Source organism: Abramis brama (genome assembly GCF_963993115.1).
Source record: "Abramis brama genome assembly, chromosome: 15".
Lineage (NCBI taxonomy): Eukaryota > Metazoa > Chordata > Actinopteri > Cypriniformes > Leuciscidae > Abramis > Abramis brama.
In genome coordinates this window covers 30,966,525-30,994,466 of record NC_139977.1, presented here as the reverse complement: position 1 = coordinate 30,994,466, position 27,942 = coordinate 30,966,525, and the positions used below count along the sequence as shown (strand labels likewise).

At 36.8% G+C, this 27,942-nt stretch overlaps 1 protein-coding gene across 1 annotated transcript; it reads right to left on the bottom strand.

The window, feature by feature from the left end:
* Positions 1 to 1,410: 1,410 nt before the first annotated feature.
* scamp1 (secretory carrier membrane protein 1) lies at positions 1,411 to 27,008 on the bottom strand. Its single transcript, XM_084136765.1, has 9 exons — positions 26,837 to 27,008; positions 14,675 to 14,755; positions 12,958 to 13,068; positions 10,090 to 10,201; positions 8,364 to 8,492; positions 4,888 to 5,047; positions 4,702 to 4,803; positions 4,112 to 4,229; positions 1,411 to 3,624 (listed from the first exon to the last, which is right to left on the bottom strand). Exons 1-9 carry the CDS (start codon positions 26,891 to 26,893, stop codon positions 3,475 to 3,477), a joined length of 1,020 nt encoding a protein of 339 aa, XP_083992891.1. The 5' UTR covers positions 26,894 to 27,008; the 3' UTR covers positions 1,411 to 3,474.
* Between the last annotated feature and the right edge of the window lie 934 nt (positions 27,009 to 27,942).

Here is a 27,942-nt window from a genome sequence, read left to right as displayed (position 1 = left end):
TAATAGTTATTTTAATAGCCTGATATAATTTATAAATGTCTGTTCTCAACTTTGGGAGGGTGTAAAAACCCGAATAAATGTAAATCTATCGCCCTCTACTGAGAGAAAAAAGTCACTTATAATGTTAGTCCTGACGGATTATTTAGCGGTCAGGCATGATGGGTCTAAATAATTATTTTGTTTTAACTCTTTACTGTGTATTTTTCAAGTCAATGGGTATTAAAATTTCTCAATTATATTATTCGCAGATAAAACCCAACATAGATTGACTATCACGTGACACTGTTATTTTTCTCAACGCTGGTCTGGCTGGTTCCATCAGGTGTGATTTACTTTAATTTATAACATCTTAATTTTAATATTTTGAGTTAATATATCTAAACGATTACAAGTTTTATTGTGCAAATGCCTGCAATAAGCCAAAAAAACCCGTCCTAATGCAGCTCATTGAAGGATTCTGCTTTCTGAACCATCGAAACCGCGCGCGCCCTCTGGAGGTCAACGCCTGTCTTACACGAAACTGTTACCTCACTTTTTTTTCTTTTTTCTTTTCACTTCATTTTTTTTAAATGGATTTTAATCTATGCGGTGTTTAAGGTGCACGTAAAATTCCAATATACTGAAAACAGTTAGGAAACATTGAACATTAGATGATTGTGCAACAGCGTTTTTAATACAAGTTAGGCCTAACGTATTTGGATAGAAATAGGCCTATGCAAGTTTCTGTATACTCTCAAAGAACATTTTGGAGCTTTGCGTAACATTAAGTCAGGTCTTTAGTGTTTATGATTACATATTTGCTATAATTTTTTAGTGCATTGCATAAATACTGAGAGAACAATATTGGGTAAAGCTTTTGATTGATCGTAAAGGGTGGGCAGGAGTCATTCAAAGATTTATTACTGATTAACATCCATTTATTCAAGAGAAATGTGAAGTCAACAAGTTGAGAAGAAAATGCGGAATCCAAATTTCACCAAAAGCAAAAGAGGTGCAATTTAAGATGAAAATATTCCCCGTTTTCTCATGACTTAATATTAATGATGTTACGGAGTTATATAGATAAATAAAAAGCAAGTTTAAATATATATATATATATGTGTGTGTGTGTGTGTGTGTGTGTATGTATGTATGTGTAAATATTAAAAAATACCTAATCATCTGGGAAAAAAATATGTATTTTAGCCTATTTACTATTAACAGTTGTTTTAATAACAATGATAGTTACAGAACTTATTGAAAAATGTTTGCATCATTTAATTTTTCTCCAGGTAAGCACTCTTTAATATGACTTCCCAAACTCTGAACATGAATAATCAAATATTTGAAATATATACAAATATTACTGAAGACATCCAAGATGGTCGTGCAAAAGAACTGAAAATCATTATATAATAAATGAGACGCATGTGTTATGTAGTTGTTTTTTATTTTATTTTTGTGTTAATACAATAAATATACAAAACTCAAACTACTCAACATGCGACTAAGGGAGCGAGACAGGAGTGCATTTGTACAGTACAATGAAATTCAGGACGACAGGCCACCGTTCCTTTAGTTATACAAAATATACAAATATCCCTCGAGTCTGTTTTAAATAATGTCAGAGTAGCAGTAGTACAACACGTGATGGGTTTTCTTCAATTCATCTCACGTATCAGTGTTTCAACTAAGTTAGCTAACATCACTACTTTAAAAAAGACAGCTTAAAGCCACGATCCATTGCATCACACACAAGAGGTCACGTCGCTCCCAACAGATTCTTGTGGTTTTTTCCGGTTTTAGATGAAAGCATTTCAAAACAAACCAAAATAGAGGAACATTCAGGTGCCATTTGTTGATATTTATTTATAAAAGGAAGAACGACTTGCAGTAACTTGCACATACTCTGAGAACCTTACATGAGTGAAAAAAAAAGAAAAAGATTCAAATATGACACACTCTCAATAAGATTTTAAACAAAATAAGAAACATATTGAGAAAAAAAAAGAAAAAAAAAAGGAATAGTTCACCCATGAATCATTTTCGGTGGACTATTCCTTTATAAGTTATAAATTATTAAGCAAATTGTGTCGGACTTCAAACCAAGGCGGATGCAAACTCAATACTGAAAACAGGTGATGAACACACAGTTTGTTCTCACACACACACACACACATATACAGAGTGTTGCTGAAAGGTTAAGATCAAGATTAATTTGCATCTTGATGCATTTCCCATAATCGCAAAACTTGGCTGTCTCTTGGTGACAGTAACCAAGGCTACAAGGTTCTCTGCTCCAGTCAATAAAGAAGAAGAAGAGGAAAACAAACTCTACGCAGACATGATTCAGAACAACGATTACGGATCCAACCTCGGGACGGCCCAGCACGGCACAGTCTTACACACATCTGCAGGATAAATGTGACGTGTCGTTAGCGATATGCGGTTTGGGGGGCGTGATTTAAAATTGTGATTTTAAAAGTGTTTTCCAGTTTATCCCAGACTGGGAGAGCTGATGATGATCCTCGGCCCGGCAAGCTTCCCATGCATGTGCAGGAACGTATCCTGAGTGGTTCACGCGTTTAAGAATTAGTTTCCATTCCAAAACAACTCTATTAAGAAAGAAACAGAAACCAGAAAGCCTCAGAATCATTCATATGTTTAAAATCAGTCAATACTTTGTCATCATACAGGTTTGTTTATATATATATTTATATATTTACAGGTGAAGAGACCCTCTGAGTCGCGTGTGGAGCGTTTACGGTCACGTCTGATGGGAGTCCTCATGTACTGATGGCTCATTTGCAGGATAGTTGGGAGAATCTCGCTAAGAAAAGGTCATTTTATACCCCAAAATCCAAAGTAAAGCTAAAGAAGTTTGCATGAACGCCATTTGCATTAAGACATTATTTTTATGACAATTATGCAAAACTGATTTATTTTTTTTGTTGCATTTCGGTAATGCAAAGAAATGGGTATTTAAAAGCTTAATTGTCACGTAATTTTCTAATTTTCTTTTGATTTAGAGATTAATCGTGACCTGGACTTGCTTGACTGTGCGAGAGCGCTCATTATACGACGCGGAGATGATCGGTAAGACAGACCTGCGAGGGAATAACCATTCTTTTTTTTCCTTGGATCCCATAAATGGACAGTCGATGACATCACTTCCTGTTGTTTAACAGGGACAAACGGACGAACACGCAACAGTGATGTGAACATATAAAGTGACTCTTTTTACTGTTTACACACACGCTGGAGAGCAGACAGGCACTCCACACACACACACACACACACACACTCCAGCTAAAGAACAGGAGGGGAGGGGCTGTGGGCGGGGCCTCAGTCAGTCACAGGAGTGCATTAAGTCAATGAGAGTGGGTGTGGTCTTGAGCAGCCAGTTAGAGCTGATGAATGGCTGTAAGGACATTAGGAGGAATAAGGAGGGCGGGGTCAGAGTAGCACAAATGGACTCGAAGTTCTCTGAACCAATCAGATCTGCTCTTTGAAGGCTCCCCGGGCTGCAGTGGAGGCGGCGTTAGCGGCGGCGGTCTGCACCGTCTTGTTAGCCATGACGCCGGTGGCGAACTCCTGCTGCGCCTTCTCGAAACTGGCGCCGGTGGTTCGGTACATCGCATGGACCTGCAAATAAACACACACACGTTTGATTCTACTGTTCTACTGTTAAATGACAGGAGAAATGAAGGACTAAACTGAAAACCCAATTACAAATCCTTCAATCTGAAAGATTTTCAATGTGGTTATGGTTTAGTGTTATCTTTATACTATTATAGTTATTTATTAAACTTTTAAATTATATTTTCAGGTTTCATTTTAATTTGCATTTCAATTCGCTTTTAGTTTTCATTTAATTTGTATTTTAATAAAAAAAAGGCTTTTATTTTTATATTTTCAGCTTCTATTTTTATATCTTTATTTTATTAAATTTATTTAGTTTAAGTTTTAGTGATTTTATATTTTTTAATTTCAATTTAACTTAAATGTATTTTATTTCAGTCTTAGTTTTAGCAACAATAACACTGTTATGGTTCATGTCCAAGTGGGTGCATTTGAGGTGAAGCAAATATCATATTTATATGATATGAGTTTTGTGTTTAAGGTGAAGCACCTTTTTAAACATGATGAGAGACATGACAGCCGACGCAGTGAAGAGGGCAGCAATCAGGATCATGATGATGCCGACGGGAATACTCGTGTTCAGACAGGTCAGCGCAGAGATCCAGCCACTACAAACACACACACACAAACATGATCAGTCATCATATCACACAATTTATGATGTAACAATGTAAAGATAGTACAATGTAAAGATAGTAAAGATAGTGCCAATTTTCAAAGGCAAATTTCCCTTTATGGGGGGTCATTTGTTTTTTACTCATATAAAAATCAGCACACTTCATCTGAACAAATTAAATGACATAAATTACCAATGTGAAGAATTATGATTCTTACCTACATTTTTTAACTCAAATGTAGCTGTAAATAATCCACAAAATACATAAATACAATAAAACACCCTGTTATGAGCCATTTTTAATAATTATTCAGTCACTATGTTTGATTAAGTTTTTATCCATTTACTGTTTGAAGTTTTAAAATTGTATTTTTTTTTTTTTTTTTTTTTGCTGTGTGTGCACTCTCTGTGTGTGTGTGTGTGTGTGTGTGTGTGTGTGTGTGTGTGTGTGTGTGTGTTCTCACCTGGCTCCCCAACCTGTAATGCCAATGGCTTGCAGCACATGGACACCAAACTGGCAGATATAGACGAAGAAGAACACGAAGAACCTAAAAGAGCTGTCACTCCTTCAGAGAGAAAGAAAGAGAAAATGATTATAATCTCAACTCTCCACAAAGGTACAGTGTTTGCGTGTGTGTGTGTTTGTGTACCTGAATGCTCCATACAGGGGTCTGTACCAGCAGACAAAAGAACAGGGTGTAAACAACATGAACCAAAGCATAGCCAGACCAAAATCCACTCCCCTCGACGCATCTACACAGAACCACGACAAACAGCCAAATATATTTGCAAACAGCGTCCCCGTGTGGACTGCAAGAGAGTAACATGAGAGAAGAGACCATGTGTTATTCTTACAGAACATAATGTGGTGGGAAAAAAATCACTATAAAGCTCTGCTTGCACAAAACTGCTGCAAAAAATATTTACGAAAACTGATTAAAACTGACTAAAGTGAAAAAAAAAAAAAAAAAACTTTAACAACCTTAAAGTTAGTTCACCCAAGTCAGAGGTCACTCTTCTGCCGGAACTAGACTCACGAATGGAAGCCAGTGATTATAGCTTATAAAGTTATAGTTATGGATATTTTTCTTACAAAAACACATCGCATAGCTTCAGAAGGCCTTCATAACCCCCTGGAGTCGAATGGATTACTTTTATGATGGATGGATGTGCTTTTTTGGGCTTCAAAAACTATAAACTCTATTCACTCCCATTATAAAGTTTGGAAGAGCCAGGAAATGTTTTAATATAACTCTGATTGTGTTCGGCTGAAAGAAGAAAGTCATATTAACCTACAGGATGGCTTGAGGGCGAGTACATTATGGGAAATTTTTCATTTGTGGGTGAACTAACCATTTAAGGCTTTAAATAAAACAAAAACTTAAACATTTATAATTTGTATGAATGTTTTTATCCAAGAACCTGTTAATAATTAAAGTGGTCTAAACATTCACCATCTCTGTTACATTAACAGAATCATTGCAAACCCTCTTTTAAGTCACTCAGAAGTTGCTCCATTAATAGAGTTCAAAACCAGACTGTTTAATCATTTATATCATCTAAAGCAGAGCCAGAGTGTATTCATAACCCATAATTCACAGGGAATCCTCCAGCTGGAATCAACTGCACATCAATACCAATCACACACAAAAAAAAGTTTTGTTTTTTTGTTTTTTTAACAACAGGTTAGTGAAAGCAGCAGCATAACCTTCAGAAAATGTCGATCGTATACCTCAAGAGATCAAACTTAACATTTATCTAGCTATTTTATTGTGTATTTATTTTATATGAGGTTTGCATATTGAGAAAACTGAATGAGATTATTGGTAACACTTAAGCTCATGTTAATTTTATTCAGCAAGGATGCATTAAAATGATTAAAAGTGACACTAAAGACATTAATATGGTGTTCTTTTGAACTTTCTATTCAACAAGGAATCCTTAAAAATCATCAGTTTCCACAAAAATATCAAGCAGTTTTCAATATTAATAACAATAATCAGAAATGTTTCTTGAGCATCAAATCATCATATTAGAGTGATTTCTGAAGGATCATGTGACACTGAAGACTGGAGTAATGATGCTGAAAATTCAGCTTTGATCACAGGAATAAATTACATTTCAACATATATTAACATAGAAACGTTATTTTAAATAGTAATATTTTTCAAAATTGTACAGTTTATACTGTATTTTGGATCAAATAAATGCAGTATTGGTGAGCAGAAGAGACTTCTTTCAAAAACACTTCAGACGCCAAACTTTTGAATGCAAGTGTATATATTGCTCATTGTTAGTTCATGTTAGCTAATACTAACAAATCAGACCTTATTGTAAAGTGTCATCAGATTATTTCTTACAAATTATCTCACTTTGTGGTTATCACAATTATAAAGAATGATTCATTGTTTTTAATAGAAAATATGCAGAATATAAATTCCACAAATTGTTAAACTATGACAAATTATGATAATTAAATTGTGGTATACACAGTCGAGAACACAAGATTGCCTTTACTGCTAAAACAAAATAAAATAAAAATTATAATAATAAACATAATGGGAGAGCAATTATTTCCTATTCATGGAAAATGCTTTCAAACTGAGTCACAGAGTCCATCTACAACTGCAGTTTTGGTGTGGAATTTGGCAGTTATACCAGAGAGGTTCGTTCACCACATTTACTGCACAAATAACTCTCTCCGTCTCTGCCCAATTCCCTCCCAAATTCCTACACAACAACGTCAGGCCAAATTTAAAGTCCAGTCTGATGATACTAGTCACATGATACCTCAAATCACATGATGCATGGTGGGTCCGCCCCTCCCTTGCATGTCTAATACCATGTGACTGATCTCCTCCAGTATGAAACTCATCAAATAGAAGTCAATTACCTCAACGGTTTCTCTGGGAGGCACAAACGGTGCTGAAGTCTATAAAGTTCGTTTCACAAAGTCTTTACACTATTATTACATACACCTACAAACTTCCCAAACAGAGCAGATGTGTACTCAACATCACAATTAAACAAGCCAATTAAAATCATCTTTTTTTTTAGCACTTAATGAATATTTTCCACCTTTTGCCTGACCTATATAATTAAACAGGCTTTTTTTGTTACTGTACCATTAAAGGATTAGTTCACCTCAAAATGAAAATTTCCTGATAATTTACTCACCCCAATGCCATCCAAGATGTTCATGTCTTTCTTTCTTCAGTGGAAAAGAAATTACGTTTTTTGAGGAAAACATTTCAGGATTTTTCTCCACACAATGGACTTCAATGGCAACCAGAATGTTGAAGTTCAAATCAATGCAGTTTCAAAGGGCTCTGAAGTGCTTCAAAGGGCTCTGCACGATCCCAGCTGAGGAATAGGGTCTTATCTAGCGAAACGATCGGTCATTTTCTAAAAAAATTAAAATTTATATACTTTTTAACCACAATTGTTCGTCTTGTGCTGGTCTGCGACGCGCCACGTATTACGTCATCACGCTGGAAAGGTCACGAAAAAAAGAAGAAGAAAATAATAAGAAATTAAAACAAAGATGTCAGACGATTTTGAAGTTGGAAGAGAAAATGAGATGGAATTTTTCGCCCTTCCCTACCTTTTTGAACCAGAATACACAGAAAAATAACTTAGAAAGATGACGTGACCTTTCCAACGTGATGACGCAATGCATGGCGCGTCACAGACCAGCACATGACGAACAATTGTGGTTAAAAAGTATATAATTTTCTTTTTTTTTAGAAAATGACCGATCGTTTCGCCAGATAAGACCCTATTCCTCAGCTGGGATCGTGCAGAGCCCTTTGAAACTGCATTGATTTGAACTTCAACATTCTCGTTGCCATTGAAGTCCATTGTGTGGAGAAAAATCCTGAAATGTTTTCCTCAAAAAACGTAATTTCTTTTCCACTGAAGAAAGAAAGACATGGACATCTTGGATGACATTGGGGTGAGTAAATTATCAGGAAATTTTCATTTTGAGGTGAACTAATCCTTTAAGGCTCCGACTGCATATGTAAATGGCCTCTGTTGTCTAGCCTTCATAGGCAGTATGTTTGGTTTCAGTTTGGCAGCTTTTTTTGGACTGCTGGCATTGTGGGATTGGTCGAGGGATACTCACACATCCAGAGATAGTACATGATCTTGACGGTTTTCTGGAACTCCACGGGTATGTCCACCGATATGTCATGATAGAAACACTGACCCACAGGAAACTTCTCTGGAAGAGGCGGCCAGTTGTTTTTCCTCCCTTAGAAACAAGAAAAATCCATTTAAAACTGAAAGGAGGGGGTAGATGATGCAACATGAGCAAGATGGCAAAAATATAATGGGGTACAGATGCAACAGAATGGTAATGTAACTTATTAATCTGCTGACTTCTATGCAATTTTGCCCAGAATGAGCCACAATCTAGTTCAGTTCTCTTGGTTCTCTTGTTCCGGATCAAAAAAGAAAATGATGCATTTAGTCCTGGTTAGCTTAGCATTCACACTGCCAGTTTTAAGACCGAACCTAAAGACACAAAACAAACAAACAAAAATAATAGCTTTTAATACGTATATTTTGGGTCGGAACTTGCCAAACATCTAAAACAATGCTGTGTGCTGGGATAAATGTGCTCATTGCATGTCCGTACATATGATGGTAATTTTATCCGCTGAGAATTTCGTGTAGAGCTTATTAAATGTGTAAAGGAGTCAAAATAGCACCAGGAATTCCCCCACTACACACACAAAGAAAGATCTGATGCCAGGAGACGGTGTTTCCGCTCTATAGCGAGAAGAACCAGGTTTCTGTCCTTTTTAGGGTTGCATTTTGTGACATCACATCCTGTTTTTGGTTTGTTAGATGTCTTTGGTCCGTGTTGCATTCATATTTCAGTCAAGACCACCCCAGACTTGGATTGGAAGTGGGCCGAGGCCTATATTTTCAGAGGTCTAGGACGGTGTGCTCCAGGGTTCAAATGGCAGTGTTCACATGTATTCAAATGAACCGCACTAATAGAGCAATTGCACTAGAGTTGGTTTTCCCAGATCAAACCTGCCGTGTGTGAACACACACTGAGTCAGATTTTATGCTGAATTCTGAATATATAAATGTAATCCACCCCATATGTTGCTTAAAATGGAACTGATGGCAAAGCTGAATTTGCAGCTCAAGAAACATTTGAGTAACACTTTACTTAAAGCCTTTATGTATAATGCATTATTAAAAAAGCATTAATTATGCCAACCTTTTAATGCATTGTATGATCTAATGAATAATTTTAACCACAGTTATAATACATTAGAATACTTATCTATTAATTCAAGACACCTTTAGATAGTATAATGCATTAAAACATAACCAATTTCAGATGCAACAAGGAATCTGCTAATGTATTTTAACTTTGGTTACAATTATTTATGAAAAAAATATAATGCATTATAATGTACAATACCTTTACAATGCATTTAACATAAAGGCAGTGTCACCAACATTTCTTATTATTATCAATGCTGAAAACAGTTGTGCTGCTTCAAACCGTGATGCTTTTTTTCAGGATTCTTTGACAAATAGAAAGTTCAAAAGAACCGCATTAATTTGAAATGAAAATCTTTCGTAACATTATAAATGTCTTTAGTGTCACTTTTGATCAAATGAAGACAAAAGCTCACTGACTAGTGTATCTACATATGCTAATGTATGTACAAGAGGTTTTTTGAGAAATTTTAATATACACACAAGCACACATTCATATATATATATATATAATGTGTTAGGTTGCTTTGCATGTCAGTAACTTCCTGTCTGAGCAGAATAAGACCATGGCATGGACCAGGCTTGACGCGAGGCTAATAACTCACCTCCTGACGCGTTGAGAGACTGCATCTCTCTCTCCCTGCGGTCCAGCTCAGCTGCTTTCCTCTCCAGCTCCTCCTGTCTCCTCAATAACTCCGCCTGGGCCCGTGCCTGATCCTACATGCACAAAGACAAAGGAGGTTATAAACACAAAACACAAATACTGCTCATAGGCACAGCAGAACATAACTTCAGGACAGTTAACATCACAACAGATTCCAAAGGCTGTTTCCAGCCGTCAGAACCAATCACAAACACATCAGATTCAGACCCGTGAGGGAAGACGATGTAAGTCTTCTCTTTTTAATTCATGGTATATCTTCGTTACACACTGTAAATTTGAATATGTCAACCCATATCATGACTGATTACGGTGGTACAGCTGGCCTCAAACTAAGTGTGTAAAGCTACAACACCGTTCAAAAGTTTTTCAAAGTCTCTTATGTTCACCAAGGCTGCATTTATTTAATAAAAATACAGTAAAAATAGTAATACTGTGAAATATTATTACAAGTTAAAATAACTGTTATTTAGATATATTTGAATATGTGATCAAAGCTGAATTTATCATCATAACCATAACTCCAGTCTTTAGTGTCACATGATCCTTCTAATATACTCATTTGCTGCTCAACAAATAAATAAAAATGTGAATAATTACTTGAAAATGCAATGTTTAATTCATTGTGAAATGCTTAAAAGCTTCATACCATTGTTTTACCATTGTAACACAATATAACATTACGTTTACTATTATCATCAGAAACAGTACATCAGATTACCAAATAAAATGTATTGATCACCCACTCACCTTAATGATTATTAAGTCAGATAAGACATTGTGGGTAGGAAACGACACTGATGGTGAGATACACTTGACTTTTGGCTGGTTATTAATATGTACTTGGACTGAACATTTCAAGCTTCTACTTCCATAAACAGAACTGGTTGTGGTGTAAATATTGTGTGGTATGTGAGAGTACTGTTTGCACTCTATACTGTTGTTTAGCAAATACACACAGTAGAGTTTGAAAGGGGTTTTTATGTTAATTTTTATTAACAGACAACTTTCAAAATCCCTAAACCTTCGGCATGTAAAGTCTGTGCTGAAATGACTGTCAGTCAAGTAAGCTTTAACCAAAAACAAAGTCCCAACCACACATGGGCCTTGTAGCGGCAACACATTCTGCAATCATTTACAGCAGCGTCCCAGATTATAATTTTAAGAATCACTCTGAGCAAATCTGTTGATGCATACTGTCCTTGTTTCTGGGTCATTTTCAGGGCTCAGAAATCCCCAGCTTTCCCTGAAGGCAGCATCATGTGACACGCCTGGCTTAATCAAGCCAGTGGGCAACAAGTTCTTTAACAAGCCTTCTGTTGTCACCCTGAGGCTGAACTACTCTTCGCTGCGAACGGCACACTAAACACTACAGCGACAGACACTGAGACGAATAACAGCAAGTTCTGATTCACCTTGTTATGTCCTAACTCAAAGCATCTGACGTCACCACACAGAGCGGGAGTTAGTGAGTCATCTGATGCACACCCAAAGTGTGTCTGTGTGTCCATGTCTAGAGCGTGGCATCCCTTCTCCCTCAGGCGTGCTGAATTATACAGCATAACTGAACTCGTGAGCAGACCGGCTCCGAGCTCTCGCCTGCTGGAAGCTTCTGTTGACCTACTGAGCATTTGGGTGAAAATTTCTGTGAAATCAAGTAGCATTTGATGCTGAATACCCTCTGATAACGAGGTTTGTATCAGGGGTTCTGCTTCACATGGACCCAAAACAGGGTTTAAGGTTTTAGAGGACTTCAGAGAGTCCAAAATCAACCCTCTCAGGCAATGGTGAATGAATACTCAACTTTATGCAGTCAATTACAGTATAAAATAATTTAGGCTTGTTTCTCAGTGTGTATAAATGAACAGGAAACATGTTTAAAGTACTACACTTACAATAGATGACTTCCATATTATAACCACCACAACTAAGGCTGCATGATCCATTGAAATAAATGGCTTTTGAGTGAGATTATCAAATCACAAAGACTGCGTTTTACATGCGCCACGTGTTTCAGAGTAAAGTGTGGCACTGTGTTCTTTTATACGCGAGTAGCTCATGATCCACCATTGTTTTCAGTATTTCAGAGCGGCCTGATTTGCAATAAATGCGGCTCTGTGAACAATCTCTGCATTTGCTCTGAGTTGAGTCACTTATAATGTGCAAAACAAGCAGTGCAAACCAGGAACTTTATTAATTTTTAAAAGGCTAAAATTTAAAATAGCAATGCTTTTCCCCCAAATCATACAGCCTTAACCAAAACACAGCAATATCTGAAAGAGACATGAAGCAACTCTCTATAAAGCACTGTTCATCACCTGAGAACATTAGAGCCATCTCAAACGGATGATTTAGACAACTTTTATAAGAATGCAAGCTTCACATTTCTACTTTGAAACCCATTTGGCTGCAATTCTTCCATTTTAAAGCCGGCATGAAATAAAAATTGACCCTATTTACTTTGTTAGCGCATATTACTAGTCTTGTGGTGAACAATTAATCCGTGCAAGTTAATACACAGAAAAAAATTGTTTGCCGTGGTAATCTTTAATCAATACCTGAAAAGTTACTTCCGGTCTGGAATGGCGTTCCTTTTCTGATGACGTCAGGGGTTGAAAACGTTTAACCACTCCCCTCAAACCGTTAGTCTGCTATGAGCAGAGATGGAGAGGAGGAGCACTAGAGTAAAACCCTGCCCTCTGTTCAATATTCCCTTTCACTTGGAAATACGTCACACACTGGAGAAAAGTCGTTTGCAACTTCCGGTTCACGGGGACTTTAAGTGTATTAAGTTAATGAAAGGTGCATGTACCTGTGTCTGCTGAGGTTGAGTGTAAGCTGGCGGTTCTTCAGTGGGTTTCATGATGGCCGGCTGTGTGTTGGTTGTGGGCGGGACTGATTTAGGGGCGGAGCCTGGTGGAACCTATAATGCCACAAAATAAAATGTGAGACACAAAGCATCTTACAAAACCCCACACAATTTCATCTTAATCACAACACACACAATATCAACATAACATTTATTCCTTTCATTCAAAAATCCAGACTGTCTGAATGTGTTTGCCGGTTTTTGAATGGATCATTCAGAAATGAAGCAATCTATGTGCACAATTAAGGATAGGGAAATCAAATGTAATATAAATACCTTCAGTCAACTGACGGGTTTGTGCTGTGAGTGTGGGCTGTTCTGGGCAGCGAGCCCTACGCTAGGACAGCTTCACTAGTTATACCACACCATGAATTTTGTTTTGTTGGTACTGTATGCTTGTTTGTTTCCTTGTCTGTATCTCTCTCTCTTTCGGTTTCTGGTTATGTTCAGAAAAAATATACTACTCATACACTTTAATTTTGAAATATGCAATATGTATACAGCATACCGTACACACACATTTGGAAAATGTGCAGTACAAAACCGAGCACACCCCATGGAATACTATATCCCACAATGCAATGTGCTCAACTCTTTTAGAAACCAGCATGATGAATGAAATGAACATCAGCCACATTCTCTGTGGTGACTCACTGTTTGATTGCTCACAAAATGAAATCGCATTTTCAGCAACACTTTAGTTTAGGGTCCAATTCTCACTATTAACTAGTTGCTTATTAGCATGCATATTACTAGGATATTGGCTCTTTATCAGTACTTATAAAGTATTAATTACGTAATGCATGGCGCGTCGCAGAGCTAGTGCAAGACAATAATTTGTCGTTAAAAAGTATATAAATGTTTATTTATTTTTTTGAAAATGGCTGATGGTTTGGCTAGATAATACCCTTATTCCTCGGCTGGGATCCTGTAGAGTCTTTGAAGCTGCATTGAAACTGCAATTTGGATCTTCAAACCTGTTGGACTCCATTGAAGTCCACTATATGGAGAAACATCCTGGAATGTTTTCCTCAAAAACCTTAATTTCTTTTCGACTGAAGGAAGAAAGACATGAACATCTTGGATGACATGGGGGTGAGTAAATTATCAGGAAATTTTACTAATCCTTTAATGCCTTATTCAGCATGACCATATTCTACATCCCTTAATCCTACCAAATACCTAAACTTATCAACTACCTTTCTAAAAATGAATAAGCAGTAATTAGGCGTTTGAGGCAAAATTCGTAATTAATAGTTTGTAAAAACGGAGAATTCGACCCTAATCTAGAGCGTGATCATATTTTCTTGTAAAATGTACTCCAATCATTTTATGTACAAAATCCTTTTTTTATAGTGTGAATTAATTTCTGAGAAGGATAAGTGAACATAATGAGGTGACAACACTATAGCATTATACTGTTTGAAATCTTGCATAATGCAGTATAGTAGTATACTGTATGTAAAAAATAAATAAATAAAAAGCACTCAAACACAGATGGCCAGAGAGTGTGTTGGCAGATGGTATTTTTGACCTGTTCCAAATTCTAACATCCTTAGAAAACTTGCACACCTGTTAATTTTGTACACAATAAGTTGTGCATCAGAAGACAAATTTTACAGCATCTCATAAGTGTCAGTTTGTGTTCTGGGCGTCTCACCGGCTTCGAGTCTGTGAAAGGGTTATACTCCTCCAGGCCTCCAGGTGGGACAGTCCGCGTTACTTGTGTCACTGATGGGTCCTGCAGAAAACACAGAGAGGAAACAGCTTTTTTTATTTATTTATTTATTTATTTATTTATTTTATTGCGGAAACAGCCTTTAAGTAATAAGTATTTGTCTGTTCAAAATGAAGGAATTTTTTCTAAGATATTTTTTTTACACAATGTGCACACACTTGTAAAGGTTTGTTTTGTTGACTTTTACTTGTAAACTTGAAATCAGATTGTCTGACCTAAAGGGATGGTTCGGAGTAAAATCAACCTAGGGTCCTTTGCACCATGACCTCGAGCCAAACACCCCCCCAGAAGCCTTTTTCCCTTGGTTGAACATTATTAAAGTTAGAGCTTATTTAGAGATATCAGCCGAATGGCTTAGTGCAGGCGCTAATGGATCCAAGGATGTATCTCGTAAATTACCCCACTAATAATTAGTGGTCGACCGATATATCGCCAAGGCCGATATATCGGCCGATATTTGGCATTTTTGAAATATCGACATCGGCCGATACGTTTTTCTGATTGGCCGATGTGTTGAAAGCAAGACTTTTATTTTGACGGCACTCTGGACTTTTATTTGACGGGCGGCGCTGAGAACACGGACGGGCGGCGCTGAGAACAGCGCCAGAAGAGAACGGCAACGGCAGCTCCTCAGATGATGTCAGATCAAACAGTGCTCACTCACATTCTCCGTCTTCGTTAATTTACGATCTCTGTCAGTCATATCTAATACTTTGTTAGACAGAACTGGTGAACAAAGTAAGTAAATGGTAACTTATGCGAAGTAAGTAAAGCGTTTGCTTTTATATTATTTGTAACAGAAAAGTCAACATTCAGCAAATGCGCATCTACGTCATTTAAACAAATCTCTGAATATCTAATAAACATTTAAATTCACAAACCTTGCAGATTTAATTGAATCCAGCTGTGATATCTTGTGAAGTGTGCATTACTGTCTGCGAGTGACGGTCGGTCCGTGCGAAGTGAGTGAATGCGAACAGAAGATCAGCTTCACGGGAGACGCGATCGAAAAACTTTAAATCCTTCATTTTAAAATATGCTGATATATAACCAGTTGCCAACTGTGTCATATTCATATCGTTTTCACTGTGCTGTATGTAAAATTAGCGTTACCTTGTCTTTATTTGAAAAAATATGATTACCAGCACGAAATTACCAGAATACTGAGTGCCTGTTACAGTGTTTACATACTTTTTATTCACATATTCATATATTTCTAAACAATTACTTTGTGAAAAATACTGTAATAGGACTGCAAATTTAAGAAGTTGCCATCTAAAGTATAAAAGCATGTTTATTTAAAAAATTTGTTTTATAATTTATTAAATATTGATTAAAATAAATATATATAAAAATATCGGCTTTATATCAGCCATCGGCCACCCTGCTCTCCAAGATATCGGCATCGGCCATCAAAAAAACAATATCGGTCGACCACTACTAATAATGCCCAGAATGGCACCAAACTTCTACAGTAGTACAAATAGGTACTCATAAAACGAGGCATTGGAAAGTTTGTAAGTACATCAGGAGTTTATTTAAATAACACTTGCCTTGTTTGGTACCATTCTGGGTATTATTAGTGGGGTAATTGACGAGATACAACCTTGGATCCATTAGCGCCTGCACTAAGCCATCCGGCTGATATCTCTAAATAAGCTCTAACTTTAATAATGTTCAACCAAGGGAAAAAAGGCTTCTGGGGGGGTGTTTGGCTCGAGGTCATGGTGTAAAGGACCCTAGGTTGATTTTACCTCGAACCATCCCTTTAATGCATTTTTCGTTTTCTTGCTCTGATGATTGTTTCTTCTTCATAAGCGCTTGTCAACCTGGTACTTTGTAAACATGACTGTTTCCAGACACACTGACAAAATAAACGTAAATTCAGCCAATCAGATCAGTGCTTACTAGATTGAGAAAGCACTTTCCTGCTCTGCATGCAAAAAGCATCAGGCGATTAGTGCACGGACTGTGTGCGGTCCACGGGTTTGCCGTCTGGGGCTCAGACGAGGCTTTGTGAGACTACTTGTTATGCATCTTCGTGCATATTATTTATGCAAGTGCTCAGAGCTCTTGTACACCAAAACAAATTCCTTGTGTGTCTTGTGATCGCACTTAGCAAATAAAGTGCTTTCAGATGTTTGGTTAGGCTTTATGAACTGAACAGTAGATAAAATACTTTTATTTCAATGGAAACCGCACAGTTGTTTGGTCCCTTTTGTTTACAGCAGAGTAAAAGGTCTTCACAGCGACACCATTTACTGAAAAAAATCTTATGACACCACAACATACATGACCACCCACACCCACAACAGCTTAACCATTAAACCGGCACTAAACAAACTCAAAATTTGCCGTCACAACACGTGCCTCTGATAAGAGCCCGTTATCTTGACTAATGTCACACAGATGTGGGAGAACTGGGAGAACTAATCCTGACTCCCAGTGCTGAGTCTGCATCAGATTAAAGCTCACAACAACAGAGAGAAAGCAAACACTCATTATGTCATGCTTCACCGAGGAAATACTACACATTCTGTCCTAGGTTTCTACATCCCAGAACATCGGGAACATCAGGCAGAACCTGTAATTTTCTCCTCTCTGATTCCAGTAATTTACACAGAGCAAAAGCTATAAATAGATGAGTGGGAGAGACCAACCTCGGTTCAGAGCAAAGATTACGAGAGTCGACCAATATTTCCCCTCTATGACCGATACCAATTATTTTTTAAATATCTGACAACCAATATACAGAATTTAATGTAGTTTTAATTATGCTTTTATGCTTCAACCATTAGGCTGCAACAATACAAAACAAATGTATTATTATTATGAATATTATTGTAATTATATTATTATTATTAATAATAATAATAAATCAACAGCAATAATAATACATAAATAAAAATAATAATTATTAAGTCCAGAATTATTTTTATTTATGTATTATTATTGCTGTTGATGAATAATAATAATTATTATTATTATAAAAATGATATAATATTATATAAAAATATATCTAGAAATATAAAATATTATTATTCTACAATATTTCAAATTCTGCATATTTGCTATCTGACATTGTTTTATTTCTGCTTTAACCATTACACTTTTTATTATTGCTATTATTATCATCATCAACAACAATACACATAAAAAATAATGAAAAAAATATTTCAAATTATTATTATTAACGACAACAATACATATATAAATATAAAAAATAATTAAAACAATTCAGCAAATTATTAATAATAAAAACAACAATACTGTCTGATGATAAATATGCAGAATATAAATATTGTTTTATTTCTGCAACAATAAAAACATATGTATTATTATTATTATTATTATTATTAAAATTATTGCTACAACAATAATGATAATGTTTTTGCACTGATAAGAATGGGAGGCAAAGAATTAATGATAATTTGTCAAGTATTGCCAGTACACAGCAGAACCAACTACATTATGCCCTTTATGATTTAAAGGGATAGTTTAAAAAATTTAATTTATTCGCCCTTATGTTGTTTCAAACCTGTATGAATTTCTTTGTTCTGTTGAACACTAAAGATGCTATTTTGAAGAGTGTTAATAACCAGACATTTGATGGTAGCCATTGACTTCCATAGTATATTTTTTTCCTGTGTAGGTAATATGATTTCCTACTATGAAAGTCAATGAATACTGTCAAATGTTTGATTACAATATCGACATTCTTTAAAATATCTTCTTTTGTCTTCAGCAGAACAAAGAAACTCATACAGGTTTGAAACAACTTGAGGATGAGTAAGAGATGACTACATTAATTTTTTTTGGGTGAACCATCCCTTGTGATGAATGATGCATTACTCTAGCCTTGCAAAATGTTAAATCATCACTGGAATAAAAATGCAAAATAACTGGGCGCTGCTCACTGATATCACGTAGCATATACTGTTTCAAACATTTATCCTTGCATATTGTGTCACATACTACTTTTTAAATTGGTACACTAGTAATAATTCCAAACATAGCAGAGAAGAAACCTTATTAAACTCCTGTGTTTCTCTATAGAGATGGTTCAATATTCCCTCACTGACTCTAAAGAATGTTAACTACAATACCACACACACACACACACACACTAAAGCAGTCCCTTGTTTCCATAGCAGCCCCAGTATGCAGCGCTCAGGTCCTGAGGCAGATCCGTTTCATACGGCTGGTGACGACTGTCAGGACTCCAGAGCCATGAATATTTCAGTCTGTGTAATGATAAATGTTTAATGGGATAGTCCCGCACACACATACACATTTGTTGTAGCAGGAAGACACTGTATCTGTATTCATAAAAACACTGTGAGACAGTGATGTATGATGTCACACTCTATGATCACCTGACATGAATGCATGTTCACATGTGACTGTGACTCAAAACCTAGTGAGCTGCGTGCCAAGACAGCATTTTAAGTGTCTAAACATTCAGACGCACACAGGAATACTACCTAGGTAAGCAGCACACTAACACTTTGCATACTCAAGATGTAGTGTATACATGAACAAAATTATGAACGCAAGTTTAGTCCCCCCGGACCCCACGAATATAGTAAAACTGAACATTTTAGAGTGGCCTTTTATTGTGGGCAGCCTAAGGCACACCTGTGCAATAATCACGCTGTCTAATCAGCATCTTGATATGCCACACCTGTGAGGTGGATGGATTATCTCGGCAAAGGAGAAGTGCTCACTAACACAGATTTAGACAGATTTGTGAACAATATTTGAGAGAAATAGGCCTTTTGTTTACATAAAAAAAAGTCTTAGGCCTAGATCTTTGAGTTCAGCTCATGAAAAATGGTGGCAAAAACAAAAGTGTTGCATTTATAATTTTGTTCAGTGTAGTATTAAAATAAAATACAATAACACAAAAATAGAAATACTAGGCTATAAAATAAAAATTAAAGTTTATATAAATGTATTTTAAATAGGCTAAATGCACCTAACAGAAAAGTAATAATTAATTTTTTGGTAATTAATTAAGCTAATGCATACGTCAAAGGGGTTTGTGGTATCATTTCGCAATTGTATTATGTATGCATGACCTAATTATGGTGTAGTCTAAACTAAGCACTTTCACAAGTGAAGTACATACTTTTAGTGCATCACTAAAGCATGCAAATTGGGACGAAGCCAAAGTTAAGTTTAAACCACTTCTTTTGTTTATCTGATTGTATAACACAGTCTGTTGATGATGCACTTTAACCTGTAAAGCCTGGGACACACCAAGCCGACGGACGGCTGTCGGGCAGTTTTTGTGCCTCGTCTGCTTTTTTTCGTCCGATACGACATGTTGAATCGGTGTCGGGCTGTCGGGGAGAGAGAGAACTCTGATTGGCTGTTCAGCTTAGTGAACGAGTCAGTGCACGAGAATAATAGCAAAACAGCAGCAAAGAAGTCAAACGGTACAGATAGAGCGCTGTTCTAATGTTAATGTCATCTTACCTGAGTGTTCCTTGGCGAATATTTCAATATCAACATGAGCGGAGTGGAATAAAGAAAGTGTTTAGCAGGATTGATAACGGTAAGCACGCACTGCTTTGTTTATGGTTTGTTTATCTGCAGCGTCGGTTTCCCTTTTTGAATGACGAATATAGACTAATATATCTTCAGAAATAGACAGTTGTCTCATTTACACGCAGGCGCAGAACGCGCATGCTAGCTGACAGCCGGCTGTAGTTCTCTCGGTGTGTTCAAGTGTAGCTTTTCCCCCGACACGAGGTGACAACACAGTCGGCTTTTATCAGCGCTTGTTCTTTGGCGTCGGCTTGGTGTCCCGGGCTTAAGCCAAACTATGAACATAAACTATAGAAATTAATGTTAATGTTATAACGTTTATGTTTATGAATGCTCATTCGGCCACCCTACTGTAAAGAGGGAAACTCAAGCCTGGGTTTAACCTCCTTCAGGACTACAGATGATTTCAGGACATATGCGGAGGCTCCACACGCACAGCAATCAAGCATTCACACGAAACAGCTTATTTTAGACAGTAACGAGATTAGCGTTGAATATAGCTGAGATGAAAACGGTGCAAATCAGATTAACGCAAACATAACTGCTGCAAACGTTCCTGAGCACATGCAGAACGAACCCCAAGTGTTAGGCAGGTGTGACACCACTGGGGTTTGTGTGGAGAAGATTGTCTAAACAAGGGTTTATTTGTGTTGTAAAGGCCGTCTGAACACTCAGCGTATATTGAGGATGTTCACATTAAAGGTCAAACGTTGTTTTGGAAAGGACAGATAAAAGAAAGCAGGTTTGTGTGGGTTATATAAGACACATGAAACATCAAATGTCACCTTACGGAAAGCAGCAAGACAGTAAGTATGTGGAAACAGTGTAAGTGCTGTACAAAAAAAACATAATATAAACAGTAGCATAACATTTTAAAAGTAGTAAGTAATTACCATGAAAGATAAAATGATTATTAAAAATGATTATTAAAGATAAGGATGATGGATGGTATGCAGATTAGCATGCGGTTTTCTTGTTCTCCTTTCTATCTTACAGGTTATGATGCTGAAACACAAAAGGGCTCTGGACCAAAACCTAGTGAGCTGCCTACCTGTCCTGATCATCATATAATCTTCTATCTATACACACACACACACACACACACACACACACACACACACACACACACACACACACACACACACACACACACACACACACACACACACACACACACACACACACACACACACACACACACACACACACACACACACACACACACACACACACACAGGGTTCTGAGTGGAAGCTGACGAAACTCTCATTCAATGAAACCATCTCCGGGTCCCATGACAATACATTCCACCGCTGATGATGACAGGAGTGACTAAGAGAGAAACTAAAATAACACAACTGTTCTTAATCACCACTGCTCCCTTAACAAACACTGTGAATAAAGGCAAACACACACACACACACACACACACACACACACACAGTGACAGTGGCTCAATGTAATAGGTTCCCCTGCATCTGCAGAGCGGGCCAGATCTCCAGAAACATCCATCTAATCAGATCATTAGTTTTCTCTCTCTATTCTCGTGTTCTCATTACGATGAGTGAGGGACAGAATCAGACGGACCTCATTTAGACAGTCTACTCCCTTACTGCTGCGCACACACACACACACACACAGCTGGACAGTTTTACGAGTCTGACAGTTGCTGCATTATGAAATCATTGTAATAAGGTAAAATCTGCTCCGTCAGGACCACATGCATGCATGCCTTCAGTCAGTCATGCACACACACACACACACACACACACACACACACACACACACACCGTGCACCAGTTCTGCAACATCCTGCAGCACGCCTACTTGTTGATGAGGCTGCATCATTTCAGACGCTTTCAGCACGACGTGAGACTCCTTTCTACCAGGATCTCATCCAGGATACAGACTATTTACTCTGTGGTTTCATTTAAACTGCCTTTATAGTCACAAATGTTTAACTTAATGATCATTACCAAACAGCAAACTCGGGCGAGGAATGCTTCATCCTCCTCAAAGTGTTTGTCTTTTCATTTGCATACCAAAGAGAGCTAAGGTGGAAGTTTTGATTAAATTCCTGTCTGTTTCTTACACAAAGCTGTTGTAGATAAGTGGATAAATCTACGTGTAAATCTGACAGACACCGGATCCCTGACTGCTTTTCAGCAAAAACAAACTAGATGGAGGAGTCCATAGTTTGTTAACTTATTATTGATAAACTAACATGATAAATATTAATATTTTATAATGACAAGCCTAATATCGTCTCGATTATCGTCAAAAACATCAGCTAACAGCAATAGCTAACAACTATTGTCTACCCACGATATAATCGTCAATCGGCACAACCATGTTGTGTCCATCCATTTTAAAGCCCTATTTTTCAAAACAGTAAACAGTAATGCATGGAGCTGGCAACGCCAAGATCATGGGTTTGATTCCCAAGGAATGCATGAACTGATATACCGTGAATGCAAATGTAAGTCACTTTAGATAAAAGTATCTGCCAAATTCAAATTAAATTAAAGTAAAGATGAAATGGAAGTATAGCTACATATAATTTCTTCCATATTGTGGTGCACATCCAAATGAAACGGATTATTAAAGAAGAAAAAAAAAATGTAGGACAGGATCAGAATGCAAGCTTGCAATTGATTGTAAGAAAGGGACGGGTTTAAAGGTGCGTTCAAGTCCTCCTGGGAAGTTCGTACTTACGAGGCGGGAAGTCGTGTTTATGATGGCATGTGCGTTCAAGTCACTTTCGTCGGAGTAAGATGGCGGTGTACTTTCTCTTAATTAATTACACAAAAATAGAGAAAGTTTCTTAAACTCTAGTTCTAGAAAATGAAGAACAAAGAAATGTGCATCAGGTGTGCTTTGTTTTTTTATGTTTTTAATTAATTTATGAAGCCACTGCAAACTTTATCTTTACATATTACATTGTTATATTATAATGCCATCATTCTGTGCAGGCATTAAGCTTACGTCGCTGTAAACAGAAAAGTAGCAATTTCACTGCTAAATACCTTTAAGTATTGTGGTATCTCGCCATGTTTCTCAGTGACACGCCTACAACTCGTAAAGATCGGGGCTTAAAGAAAATCCCAAGCATCCCACTCGTATTTCCACTTCCAGAGGTAGTCGAAAACTGAGTGCTTTCGAAGTGTAGTCGCTCATGTGGTCGAATGCGTTTGACTTCGAACAGCCACAAAAGACCTAGACCTAAACTTTATGGGAAGCGCACGAGCCAGACGGGATTTAAACTTTGTTGGCCAGAGACCCAAGTTTGATTTGAAGACGAAAAATGTACCAAGCACAATATTCTCTCACCATTCCTGATGTCTAACACACACTCACAGCGTTCGCCGTGATCTTGCGGCTGTCAAAGCAGAAAAGAAAGCTGATGCTCTCCGTATGTTTTTCCGTCGTCTCTGGTCAGTTTATGTGTCAATTGTGCAAGCTTATTTTGTACATTAGATCGAAAGATCTGAAAAAACACACATTCACCCTCCCCTCGAAGAAATCAGGACAGAAGTGGTTGAAAGTGGACAAAAGAGACGGATTAAAACACGGGAATGTGTCTCTCTCGTCTACTTGTGATCCGATCGACCAAAACGCATCTTAATACCAGGTGTAAACAGGGCCTAAGTGGACTATATGATTGGAAAAGTCGAACATGTCACCAGAGTGAAATCTGCTTTTTCACCAGAAGATCCAGTTATGAAAATTACGGGGTCAAAAAAAAGTTTTAAATAGGCTGTGATGAATGGTTGATGAATCGTTCGCATAAAAAGATCAATAACATGCATTTAGAAATAGACGAGTGAAAGAATTTTAATTTCACCAAAACCTTAAGTAAAAGGTATGAGAGGCTATGCTATAGGCTATAATATAGCCATTACAGTTAATACATTTAAAAAAAATCTGGAAAAGCCACATTCAAAGCCTTTATAAATTAGCCCACAAATTAATAATAATGCAGCAAATTCTTAGAACGTTCACTATGTAGCCTAAAGGTTCTAACAAATCAAAGCTATCTTTTTAAATGTTCTGAACTAATTCCACCAACATCTGGTATCATTACAGCGTAAACATTACAGGATTCAACCGAGCTTCTGTACTTAAATAAAGGTGCCACTGTCTGAATGCTGATTGGCTAAGATGGAGCAAACACCTAACAGGTTTTCTGTCAATCAAACATGAGGTCTTGAATCAAAAACCAGCAAATTAATCAACATCTACAAGCTAATTTCTAGCAAGACAGACTATATGCACTAAAGACGCGAATCAGAAACAATGCAATCAAGAAGCCGCATGAATTATTGAGACATGTGCCGCTACAGTCGGTCGACTACAGGGCCGCGCTGGTGTCGAGTTACCATGGCAAACCCATGGCAGACTGCATACCATTACTGCTGATTACTTAACGATTTTCCAAGTCTGACCATTTAATGACGACTTAAGAGGTATGCTTTAATAGAAACACTTCAGAGATGGCAAAACTGCTGCTGCTACTGATGTGTGTGTGTGTGTGTGTGTAAACGCTTGTGTGTGTTTGTTTGGTTTCAAGAGGAAGAGAGAGACCTGGGTGACCAACATAGGTGTAAATGATCATGTCCTGTCCGGCCGAACTAAAGTCACAATCTGCTGTGCATGAATTTGCATTTGTCCCCCTGCACCTTGAAGACGGGTCCGATCCCACCTGTGAGTCTACACCTGTAATGTCAAATAAACAGATTCTCTCCAGAGACTACACGGGAAAGGAAAACAATGGAGGAAAAACTCCAGACGGATGGACATTGTGTATTAAAGATATATGAACATATGAAAAAATAATTGTCAGAAAAATCTAATTTCTTTTAATGGAACGGTCTATTGAACCTTTAGACAACATGTAAAAGAAAATCTAAAACAAAGTTTGCATGTGCGTTTCTTCTTGGGCATCATCTTTGATTAATATTTGATGCATTTTATGGCTCATATAGTGAGAATATTGAGGCCCAAACTGAGCAAAAATATGCAATTTGATGCAGATACTGATCTTTAGCCTATATGGTCAAAAAGTAAGAAATTCTGATAGTTTGTAATGTAAATCAATGAGAGCTTTATTACAGTATAACAGACTACTTAGCCTACATAAAATGCATAAATATCAGTCGTTATTGTATATCTGCCAATAATGTCTTAGTAAGATGATTTGCTTTAGTTTTATGATCAAGGCTCTGTAGTTTTAAAACATATAATGCAATGCAATACAATGATGATTTATAGATGAATAAATAAACCTTCCTCAAAAGCCTGATGATCTTATTTAAACAGTTTTTCTAAAATTAAAAATAAATAATGTATGGATACTCAACATAAACATAAGTTGCTACAGTCTAGTAAGTGTCATCTTGAAATATACAAACAATATAAAAGTTATTCTTACATTTACGTTATAAAAATCAGTAAAGATTTCACAGCAAAAAGACACATGAACCATGTTTTTTTTTTTACAATTACTAAAATTACTTGCTAAAAAAGACTAAACTGTCAATCAGACGACAGAAGGCGTGTAGTAGATTGTGTGCAACAGGTTTTTCAGCAAAGTTTGATCATGTAAGTATGTAGTAATGTAGACGCCTTAGAAATGAATCTAGCAAATATGCCACTCCAGGCTTGATAGGGTTAACTCATTTCGAAAGTGGTTATTTCCACACAGAAAAATAAAAAAAATCACCAGCTTTGATGCATTAAGTTGCACGGACGACAAATGCTTTGTAGCAGCACAAAATGAAGAATAAAACAGGCTGCAGGGATCTAATTCCCACAGCTGACCAGATCTGCAAACACACACACACAGTCATATCACTGATCAAAACAGGGGCGGCCTACATCCATCCAGCCCAAACACACACACACACACACACACACACACACACACACACACACACACACACTCCTTTATTGACCCTAAACGTCATTATTCAGCCCCGTGTATATGTGCAAAGACTGTAAATGGACCATATTCATCTCAGACACGGACAGCTTCAATAACAACAGATAATTCACTAGTTAAAAGACACTACAAATATAATATATATAAAGCCCAAAACATCCCAAATAAAGCCCAAGTTAGAAACCAAACCCAGAATTGAAGCCTCCATCATCTTAACATATCATTAATAACACCAAAACCATAAACAATGAAATGTTGATGTGGTGGTCAAATGTAATTCATAGTTCATTAAAGGCTTTTTTGGTCTGAATAAACACGGAATTGGACTCATAATTCGAATCAGAAACCCAATGATAATAATAAATGCTAACAAACAAAACCAAAGACTAACGTTACAATAAATACATTTTACACAAGTGACTGCTGAACAACAAGTTGTGTCTTTCCACTGAAGATATTCGTATTTAATGTACTTTATTTTACATAAACGTAATCGAAATGACTAGAATATGTATTGACTTTACACGTAAAAAACACACAAAAAGCTGAACACCGAATCACACAGATAAAACCAGCGCTGCTGTGCCGGTACCTGAAACGGGTTGCTGAAGTCCGGGTCCGCGAAGGGGTTGCTGTCAAAGTCTGACATTTTTCCGGCTGAATTTGGGCTGAAATGTGAGATTAAATGAACGGTTTTCGGTAAGAAACGCACCAGCAGCTCGAGACAGATCCGCAACCGCAAAATGGCAGAACCGGAAATGACGTCATGCGTCAGCTGCACGTCTCACAATTCAGTATGATCAAATATACATAATTATGTATGTGTTCCTAATTATTGTCATCATCATTATTATTTATTATTATTTTAAACTTTTTATGATAATTTTATTACTTTATGCTTTATTGCATAAATTGCATCTTATATAATTTGTTCCCTTCTTCTTCTTCTTCTTATTATTATTATTATTATTTTTCTTCTTATTATTATTTTTAATATTATTTCTTTCGTCATGTTGTACACCTTTGTCTCTCTATATATTTCTTTTTTCAAGTCATTAGATAGTCAAAAATGCAGAACAGAAAACGTTCATTTCATAAAGTCTTGACATGTCTGCCACCTAGAGTTCATAAATAATCATTACATCTAAGAAGATTATTTATCCATCCATTCCTGAGCATAAATAGTACTTCATATACGATGTTATAATGGGTTTAATATGAATATCAAGAACAGTGTGTCATTAAAATGAAGAGGTCATGTTTTTGTTTTTTGTTTTTGTGTGTGTGTGTGTGTGTGTGTGTGTGTGTGTGTGTGTTTGTTTTTTGGATTTAACTATGAGATATTCAGCGATGGTCTTGCTCTATAACATATTCCCTGGACTTTGCTCTCGGTTAAATTCTGAATAAAGGATATTAATATTTTGGCACTTCTGCTAAACACAGCTGTATCCGTCAAACTCCAGTACCAGTCTGAGTGACAGGTGTCAACAATAGTTACCATCAAAAATATCTTGTTTATTTTTAGGCATAATTTTGAGTCTGTCTTGGCCTTCAGGGTCCCAGCCCCCCTCTGAGAGTCACTGTCTTCTACATGATGTTAATCAGTTGCTGCTGTGATATATTTCAGTGTCAATTTAATCTCTTCCTATTGGCGTTAAAGAAGGGACCCTATACAAATAATGGTGTATATTTAGGGAA